Source organism: Cynoglossus semilaevis, chromosome 9, assembly GCF_000523025.1.
Source record: "Cynoglossus semilaevis isolate Cse_v1.0 chromosome 9, Cse_v1.0, whole genome shotgun sequence".
NCBI lineage: Eukaryota > Metazoa > Chordata > Actinopteri > Pleuronectiformes > Cynoglossidae > Cynoglossus > Cynoglossus semilaevis.
Genome location: NC_024315.1, coordinates 17627656 through 17638152, shown reverse-complemented (window position 1 = coordinate 17638152; position 10497 = coordinate 17627656). Strand labels below are relative to the sequence as shown.

The following is a 10497-nucleotide window of genomic DNA, read 5'->3' as shown; positions in this document are numbered from 1 at the left end:
TATAAAATTATCTTTTATACTTTCTGCACGTTCTTTTTACCATTTTTAACTGTTTCACAGAAAGTGATAAAACATCTTTTCTAAGGGTTTTAAGTGTAAACTTTAGTTCAGGGGATTTGTATATATATATAAATATATATATACATACACACACTCATATATATATACATACTGTATGTATATACAGATATGTATGATGTGATTTAGTGGCATCTAGTGGTGATAACAAAGACAATTATGGCCCATAGTGTCAACAAAACAATGTCTAAGACCAGTGTGATTGTCCAACATGAGCAGATCATGGCATCAGATTTGACATTATGGCTTTAAATACCCAGATCAAAATTCATTTCTCTCACTAAGACACACGTTCTTAGCCCACAGGATGATCAAGACGACCCATTACCATCCTAACAATCTCTGGTCTTTATCACCTTAACCTTCTCCTGAGGTTTTAGGCACTCCTGTGCTCAGACCACTTTTAAAAAAAGGTGGCCAAGATCTTATCTTAGACCCATCTGTGCAACAAACCTAAATAAGCTTAAAGTAAATTCAGTGCAACAACAGGAATAAAACAAACAGTCGTAAGAACGTCGGACACAACACACGGACAAACTGAGAACAACAGTGACGACAACAGGTGAACACACCAACTGTGAAACCTGGTTCCAGGTCAGAGTTCACTCCAGGTTCTCCAGATTGTGACGAAGCATTTCAGAGAATCTCTTGTTTTATGGCTGAGAGAACCAGGAATCCTGCTCTAAAACAGACTCACCTTATAAGGAAAACTAAACAAAAACAACAAACACCTGAACAGCAACCAACAGAGAAAGAGACTTTGAAGTCATCACCAGTCTGCCACCCACTGGTGACATGTCGCATAACACAACGCAATATACAGAAATATTGTGATCTCATAAAATATTTTGAAAAAGCATTATGACGTCCTCAGCAGTTCCTGTCTCTTCTTCACTCTCTTGTGTAAACTAACATCTATGCAGTGTAAGTTATTAATCAGTGCCAACAAAATACAGTATGCTGAAATAGGGAGAGGGTGTGTACGGAGGTGTAGTCACATGACAGCACGCTAAAAAATTAAATGTGGGTTCAAGTCTGACTGTCTGCAGTGGCTTCTAAAGAAAAGTTCATTTAGTTTCACAATGTAGAGCTGGGGTAGAAAAGTCATTTTTGGGGGGAGGAAAGACTTAATTTCTATACAATCCAGCAGAGGGCAATGTAGGGCTGCGTCTGTTTTAAAAACAAAGCAAAAAAACAGTCCTCTTAAAATCTACACCACGTGGTAAAAGACAGGACGCGGAGTTTTATGGAACCTCAAATACATCAGTCTTCAGCCCAGTGTTCCTCTTCAACTATTACTCTGTTATTCTACGTCCTCATCTGCCGGGGGAGTGGATCAACTGTTCAGGACAGAAATCAACTGAAGAAGCTGGTTAGGAGAGCCAGCTCAGTCCTGAACTGTCCCATGGAGACTCTGGAGGACGTGGGTGAGAGCCCAGCTAAAACCCATCATCAACCAACCCTCTCACCCTCTGTACAACACTGTGGGAGCGCTGAGCAGCTCTCTCAGCAGCAGGCTCCTGCAGCCACAGTACTGTCCAATCAGACATCAGACTGTTTAACCCAGAGGAACCACGGTGTCAAAGCTGTTAATAATTATTCATACAAATCAAGTTTTTCAATGTATTATTATTATTTTACCACCTACTATGTGTCTACTCTGCTGCTGCAACAACAGAATTTCCCTGGTGTTTGATCAATAAGGTCTTATCTTTTCGTAATGCAAGTGCTAATGAATAGGTGTCAACAACACCAGCTGGGTATTTATAAATAATTGCAAATTAATGCAATTTAAAAAATGGGGGTTTATCTGAATTTCAGGGGAAGAAAGGCCTTGACCTTGAGCTGACCTCAGGTCCTCCATCCAGATTTGAACACCTTCAGATAATTGTACTTAAATGTATGGTTGACAACAGTCAACGATAACAATAACAATGCAAAACGTGAGAAGTAAATTGTATGAAACTGTTTCTTTTTCCCACCACAGATTCTCTCAGTATCTCCGTGCCTCTTGGGCAGGTGTGGATGGAACTGAAAGTTTAAAAACAAAAATCTGCATCCAGACCTGCTCAAACCCAGTGAATGTCCCAGAACTGTCTCTAGTTCCAGAAGTCCAGTGTTTAAGAGCTGAATATGATGAGTCAGACTTTTGATTGACAGGTGAAGTGACTCAATAATGGTTAAGATCCTGCCTCCTAGTTTATTTTATGTGATGAAAGGTTAAAGACGAACCTGACCAACTGATGAACATGACAGCAGAAACTCTGTGCTGTTGGTGCTTTAGCAGCAGCTCAGTGTGACCCCACATGGCTGCACTGGACATCCCATCATACAGTAGAGATGAGTAACTGCAGCAGAGCTGACTACAGACTTCTATGGCACGAGGCATCAGTGCAAAGGAACGGCAGACTTTCTTTCCCCAGGACGTTCTTCTGTCCTTGAACAGGAAGTGTCAAATATTCTGCTCTACATTGAATGTGTACGTGCATCAAAACGTCAAACAAAAACAATCTCAAAACTGTGACCCCCTGTGAGAAGACGTGAAATAAAACACCTCATCAACGTGACGTGAAGACAGAGCAGAAGACTGCAGAGGAAAAAGCCTCAAAACACACAGAACCTCTGCTGGTGGGTGGGGGGGGGCAGGAGGAAGGGGTCAGGCCCGAGCGGATGACGCCCCCGGAGGTCTGGGTGAGTCGTGAGGGGTGGCGCTCTCCGTCTCTGAGGCGCTGCTGTCCTCGTCATCCGTCTGCTCCGCGCTGTGGTACAGCATCAGGACCTGGGTCTTGTGGGTGATGGTGATGGTGCAGGGACCCTGGGCCCACGGCTCCCCGTCCACCTGCATGGGCATCTTGGAGCTCTTCAGGAGCAGCTGCAGAGAGGAGAGAGTGACAGCAGGGTGTTAGTGTGTCAGCCAGGCTGCTGGAGTCAGTCGACAGGAACACGTCCGATACCAGACAGTCACAGCTGCAGTCACACTCTGGATGGTGGCACCAGTTTCACATTAACATAGTAAAAATCGTAAATATGTATCAGTTAACAAACTTTGACTGTGTGTGTGTGTGTGTGTGTGTGTGTGTGTGTGTTATAATCTCACCCTGACAGTGTGAGCTTGCCCCAGGCGGACAGGGTTTGCCAGCTTGACCTGGATCTGTGCGCAGTGGAAGGAGCCGTACACCCCCACCACCTCCAGCAGGCCGTCGTCCAGGCTGCAGACGGAGACAGGAAACAACACGTTGCTTGTTGTATTGCTGACACAGCGTTCACGGCTACAACCTAATACATCCTCACTGTACTTCAATATTTGAATATTTTTCATACATTACAATAATGAGCTGGTGTAAACAGGAAGAAAACAAAAACAATATCAAGGACAAAATGAAAGAGACACTGTAATGAACTACTGGTCATACAGAAGTACTGCAGAGACACACTAACTGAGAGGTGGTGGATGTTAGAAGTTCAGGCTCTGCTGCATTTCAGGAATTTGATTTATATTTCTGTTTTGGTTTATGGATTTACTATAATTTCCAGTGGAAATTTCTGAGACTGTGATCAAAGTGTTGGAATGAAACAAAATATGAACCTTTACCAAATTCACCAGCTCTTGGCTTAATGCTAATGTCAGTGATTAACTGGTTAAAAATAAGAAATAACTAGAGATTAATTCAAACAATGGACAGTTGTCTCACCGAGTTGGGGGGCACGGTTCATCCCCCACACCTTCCCAGAGTCTGCAGCCCCCACCCCAGTAACCGATGTTACAGACTATGATGCCCTCCAGACTGGGCAGCTCCACCCTCTCACCATCCAACTCCAACTGAGGGAACACACAAAGACACAAAGACACAAGACAATCGAAATTGAACTGCACTTAAATTTTAAACAACAGAAACAAATATGTTTTAATGCCCTAGTGTACCTATAATATAACTAAATATATTATACTAACTTTATGTAGTCATTTAATATTATTTTGACATTCCGTGGATCAGAACTAGACTAAAATGACTGTGTTACAACACCAGCTGAACTCAGCTCTTTACCTCAATCCTCTTGTCCAGATCCTTACATTCCTGCACTAAACAGTCTTTGGTGCCATACAGGAAGTAAACCACCTGAGGGGAGAAGACCAACAAATGAAAAGGTAAAACAATCCCAGAGTTCATTGCTGTGTTTGATATTCAAGTCCCGCCCATTATTCGCATAAAAGTGATGCGTTCAGAGGATGGGACTGGCACCTTGTTGATGATGCGGCTGGAGAAGAAGGAAGGCGTTTTCTCACGGTGGGCGTGGAAGTTTAGTGCCATCAGAGCGTCAGGCCCCACAGAGAAGTAGTTGTTCATGGACAGAACCTGGAAGAGCCGGGGGAGGGGGGAGGGGTGTGTGTGTGTGGGCACGTTAGTCCAACGCCATCACAACTTTAGTGCTCATCAAACAAACGTGACACGTCAGTACATAGAACTGTTCTAAAGGTATCTGACCCTCAACCTCGATGTTTTCATTTAAACCAGATGTCACTAAAAGGCGGGTGGCGGTCCAGACAAGGACCGGATTGAACCAGACATTGACGTGCAAAAGTCTGAGCCAATCAAACGGGAGCACGACAACATTAACACAGTCATTGGTTTGGACTGTGGTGGGTTTTAGTAAAGAAAAACCCACCTGTCATTCTGTAGATATTAGCTTCTGTTGTCAACACCACTTCAGGTGTGACCTCATTCTCCTGTGGAAACCAACTTGTGATTTCGTGTTTTTTTACTAAACATGAAACACAAAGCACACATGAACATATGTGACCAAAACAGAGGGAAATTAAAAGATCTAGAGTACGTGTCTAACTCAAGGCCCGGGGGCCAAATGTGGCCCGCCAATTCATTTAGTGTGGGCCGCAGGAGGATGAAAAGTGTGTCCTAACTTGAATAAATAATAATCAATTGCAGAAACCTTTATTAATATGTTATGGAGTAGTTAAATTACAACCAGCCCTTCCACATATTGCTGATCACCCCCCCCCCCTCCCCCCACAGTGTAAATGAGGTTGACACCCCTGCTCTAGAGCGTCAGTGAACTCACCTTTGGTTTCCGAAAAAGGGCTCCTTTTGAAGCCACCTGCACTTTCCACCTAAAAGTGATAACACACACACACACACAACCAGGTAACATTTCTAACATTTCCATAAGATTAGTTTTCTGATAAATGTGATGTTTATCAGACAAAGAATCAACTTTTGAGTTGATTAGCACCGATCTAAAAACCACCGTCAGGCTTTAGTTAACAATTCACTGATGACCAGTTTTGCTACTTTACCAACACACTTCACTGTCTGTCTGTGCTAAGAACAGTGAGTCACTATTGTGAATCTTTGTTTACATTCACTAATGGGCAACTGTACCAGGACTGCAAACCTTATTTTTGTTACACTGTACAGCGCAGTGTGAAGAAGAACAAAAGTCAACAACATGATACTGGCATACATTCACACTTTTACCAAAGTTTTAAGCCACTATACTGCCCCCACCTGTCCATTTTGACCACCTCAGCGTCCAGAATGTTCCGGAGAACCTGTTCCACAGGGATCTCCCCGGCGTATCCAGCTCCCCAGCCCAGAGTGTTGGACAGGTCATTTCCTGTTCCCAGTGGTAGGATAGTCACCCAGGGGACGAACTGGTCCTGGTCCTGACATGTGGAAAGGACAAAGACCAGCAGCTGAGTTTTCATTAGTGAGCAGAGAAGTGAGGCGTTGATGTGGCAGGAATATACGCTGTATCCACATCATTCACAGTGGTTCCAAAACTTGTAGAGTTCCACGTGGACTCAAACAAATCCAACCCACCTGGAGAATGAACCCTTTTGTTACTGTTGTTGACAGAGACAATTTGAGCGTTCTTGAAAAGAATGTTTTTTTGTCTTTCATTCAGAGACAGGCAGCAGTGCAGTACAACAGCAGTGTGTTCACAGATCTGTGGATCTGTCCACCCAGGAATGTAGAGGTGACGGTTCCTTGGGATTATAATCACTAGTCACATGATCAGATTTTTCCAGTATTTCTTTTTGCAACTATATATTAATTAATAGTACATTATATTTTCTGTTCAAATATACCTTGGACAATATGAAACTGTCATGTCCTGACCTTTGACCTGTGTGCTTTTATATATTACATCAGACAGACTTCTTTGTCTTCTTCTCCACTGACAACAGGAAACTTCTCATCTCACCTTTAGCTTCATGGTGTCTATGGCATCCAGCACCCATCCTACAGTGCCATCACCGCCACACACCAGCACCCTGACACTGCCAGGGGGCAGTAGTGTGCAAAGCTGCAGGGCTTTGGCAGGAGTCAGTTCTGACAGGTCGAACACCTGCAGAGAAGAGCAGAAGAACCGACCATTTTAATGTCCGCCTCCTGATGGAACATAACTGATGGCTTGTGGAGCCACAGACTGACCTGGACTGGGTTGAGCAGGGTACGAAATTCCCCCAGCAGAGCCTCCCCCATGTTGTTGCCGCTACGGGTGTTGGCCAGGACCAACACTGGAGTCCAACTCCTGCTGCAGGAAGACGCCAGCTACAGACACACAACAGTATGACCTTTAACCTCACTGCTACTGTCACTGCAGGGACTTTTACACCTACACCGTGGCTGCCACGTGTCCTCCACCTTGATGAACTCTTCTGGGTTCCGGCGGCGAAGTTTGTTGACACGGTAGAGGTACTGCGGAGGGATGATGAGGCTGCGGAACTCGCCCAGGTCACACAGGTCTTCATCTGTCAGGCTGTCCATACAGTCGTCATGAACTGTGGTCTGACACCAAACACACCTAGGAGGGGAACAGGGGAACAGGGGAACAGGTGTACAATAGTGTCACAGGATTAACAGATTAATTATTTTGGAAGTCACGATTTTGTCTGCAGTTCAACTGAGCAGAACAGATTAGAGACATTAGGGCCATCAAAGTGAATACTTTTACTGTGGTTGTGGCTGATATACTCAGGAATTAAAGAAACAAATAAATAAAAACTTCAACAGCTCTGTGTCTCTCCTTTTTTATTTCCTTTCCCAGCCATCTGCTGCCACCTTGTGGAATATTATTTAATTGTTTGTCTCAATGCTAAACTATGTAAAATTATATAATTTTCTAAGGTACACATCAGAAATCACACTTAACAGAAAAAAAATTGTTTTCACCAAAACATGCCTTCATGGTCTGCTACTCTAATATATTTGAAATGTCGGAATGTTGATTTAATCTCGATTAATCAGGAATTATAACCCGATGGCTGCAGAATTTTCTCCAGCTTCCACGTGACCCCGAAAGGAATTAAAATGGAGCAGAAAAAATGAATACACACTAAGAACATCACACAGAGAGAGAGTGTGTCCAAGCTGGGTCACGTACTAGTGAAATTCTTCCTGGGAGGAAAAATGCAAAGCATGTGGCTACCTTGAAACACAACATTTGTTTTATTTTCCTTAAACTACTTAATACTACTTTGCTGCACTTCAAACCAACTCTGAAAATGTGCCTCAAACACCACAGCAAACATATTTTGCTAACCTGAAATCACAGAGTTTGGGCTGCGTTCCACACTGTTGTTTACACACTGTGCAGTAACTGGCCAGGGGCACGTTTCCTCGCACCCAGCGGTGCTCCACGGCTCCGTCGGGCCTCCACGGAGCCATGATCTCTTTGCAGGGTAGATAGCGGTCTGCCCGGGGGAGGCACTCTTCGTCGGCACATACGCCGCAGCAATCGCAGAAGGCTCCGTTCAGGATGTGCTGTGAGCAGACGCAGCAGTAGGTGGGTTTGTTGAACAGGTCCGTGTACTGCCAGCAGTGCTTGCTTTTGCGAAAGAAACCCTTTATATGCGTCTTCCGTTTAGAGCGCTGGGAGCTGCACCACAGCGTGATGAGCACCGGGACGATGACGGCCACAGAGGTCCACAGAAGCAGCGTCCACTCCTCCCGGGAGCCGCGGTCGTCGTCTGTGCGGAGCTCACTCTCCTCCTGGAACATCACTGCTGCCGAACACAGATGCTAATGAGCCGAAGTGCGAGAGAAGGAGCGGATAGCTGTCAACAAACTCCAATGTTTTGCCCCGACGCTCATGTCCTTACGCGCGGACAGTGCGCCGACTCTGGCTTTAAACAAAATTGCAACATTTCTAAAGAAAATGACAGGAGACGGTGGTTCGACACAGACGTGTGGAGCTAAATCCGCTAACTCTACCTTCAGAGAGTGTTTATATGCCAAGATGACTCCCTGACAGCCATTGTTGATATTACATGTTCAGTTAAATGTAAAGTTTCCAACCAGCAGCCTAAACCCATTTGTATCTTCATGATCCCTAGACACCAATTCTAATTCCCACGTGCTTCGGGGGAATATTTTTCCATATGAACGGTGTATATTATAGCCCCAAAACTATTTACTTTTAGAACAAGCGACAGTATTTTCGTATGCACCATCCTGAATCAAGCGCAGGATCTGTTAACTATTGCGGTAAAACTTCATCATGAAATTATAATAATAACAACAATTGTACTTCTTATTTAAAAAAAACAATCTCTTCTAAAATGTGACCTGATAAAAAAGCTAACAATGAAACCACAAGCGGACAACGTCTAGCTGTCAAAGAAGGAAGACAACTGAAAGTAGTTGCAGTTTAAAGCGAACCCGGAAGTAGGTAACATTTATGCTCTGCAATTTTCAATGTCTTCATATATGGGCCAAAGAGCGTGACGTTAGGTCTGCAGCGCGCATGCGCAGCCGTGATGCACATCAGTCGGTGATCACGACCTCACACGTCATTACTCACAGGACACTGAGCTGTATCCGTCCTAAAAACGAAGATGGAAGACGTGGAAGAGAATATAAACGAGTCAGTACCATGTAAAGGATGACGCACAATGACGTTTTAACTCAGGGCGCACATCTGGACGAAGCCGTTGTTATTGAGTTTAGTAGGAATTATAATTTTGCTAAACAGGGGTAATGTTACAGCTTTAAACCTGGCTTAAGTAAACGGAGTCTGTGTACCTGTCTGACTCGTTCATTGAGCAGCTGGTATACTCATTAGCTGAGAATGAACCATGCTGTAAGGAAACAGCATTAACCACACCACCTTGTAGCGCCATATAATATATTTGGTTACTGATTAAATGCATGAAGCACTTTAGCACAAATGGTTCAATTCTTACAATATATGGTCACTATTACACACTATATAATTTTATTTGTTTTTTTTAATTTTATTTTAGTTGCTCATGATCTACCAGCACTCCCTCTGCGATCTACTGGTAGATCTAGATCTACTCATTGGGCATCCCTTCATTAGAGGGATAATAATAATAATAATAATAATAATACATTTTATTTCATAGGCGCCTTTCTGTCACCCAAGGACACCTTACAGTGAATACAAAGATAACAACACAGCATTAAAAAACAATAAAACATAAAACATTAAGAACAAGTTAAAATACAGCAGTGAAATATGACTAACAAATTAGTTAACGTTCGAATTAAGTTGTAATTATTAAGTGTATTACAAACCATTAACAATAGCTCACAGTTAAAGTACAATTCAAAACCTTCTCCTCAGCCGTCACAAATATACACGACGACCGTGCTTACATTGCCATCTAGTGGACAATGTGTTCGTAAAGATTATAATGAAATAAAGGCCGGACCCATGCGTTAAATGTTTAATTAATAAATATTGATGTTATTGTAATGCAATATGGTTTTTATTCCTTTGGTGTGTTTTAACGTCTGTGTTGTTAGTTCTTAAATAAGAACGAACATCTTTTAAACACTTAGTGATAATAAATGATTTCAATCAATATTCTTTATAGTCCATGTAGTTTTCCAGCAGTGAAGGTAAACATACTAATAAGTTCAGCTAAAGTGTCATTGATTAGCCTCGATAGTTTTAGTTTTTCCTCAGCAACGCCTGCAGGTATGTGACAGGAATTTGTGGGAGATATGCAGGAGGTGGAGAAGAAGGAGGAGGAGGAGACTGTTCCCCCTTCACCTCCTCTGGACTTTGGTGAGAGCCTCACAGCAAACTCAAACCAGAGGAGAATAAACAAGGGCAGAAGATGAAGCAGCTGCTGGTGTTGGTGTTCTGTCTGGTCCTGCTGACCATCCACACAGGTAAAGAATCTCCACCCAACTCCGACTCTGACTCTGACCACATCAGTGCATTTTAACCATGTGATTTCCACCGTCCTCCTCTACTCACTGGACCTCAGTTATGCAGCTCACTCAGCACTAAATAGTTTAATTATTGTTGTTTCTCTAGTCCATGGAGTATATGATATAAAGTCTGTCACAGTCCTCCAGAACCTGCAGACGGATTAATGTTGTTGAGGACAGTGACGTCACTGAAGTTTAGAAAGAAACTCTCCAC

General features: G+C 43.3%; 2 protein-coding genes across 2 annotated transcripts in view; one reads left to right on the top strand and one right to left on the bottom strand.

Annotated features, from left to right (window-relative positions):
* Window positions 1-487: 487 nt before the first annotated feature.
* dgke (diacylglycerol kinase, epsilon) lies at window positions 488-9791 on the bottom strand. The gene is made up of 11 exons (XM_008317671.3): window positions 7642-9791; window positions 6744-6903; window positions 6531-6650; window positions 6301-6444; window positions 5601-5758; window positions 5155-5203; window positions 4320-4433; window positions 4125-4196; window positions 3771-3898; window positions 3176-3287; window positions 488-2950 (listed from the first exon to the last, which is right to left on the bottom strand). Exons 1-11 carry the CDS (start codon window positions 8097-8099, stop codon window positions 2735-2737), a joined length of 1731 nt encoding a protein of 576 aa, XP_008315893.1. The 5' UTR covers window positions 8100-9791; the 3' UTR covers window positions 488-2734.
* A 311-nt stretch (window positions 9792-10102) lies between these two features.
* The window catches only part of c9h17orf67 (chromosome 9 C17orf67 homolog), a 2704-nt gene continuing 2309 nt past the window's right edge, over window positions 10103-10497 (top strand). The window contains exon 1 of the mRNA XM_008317672.3: window positions 10103-10241. Within this exon, the coding sequence (XP_008315894.1) occupies window positions 10187-10241 (55 nt within the window). The 5' untranslated portion in view covers window positions 10103-10186. The remainder of the gene's footprint in view (window positions 10242-10497) is intronic.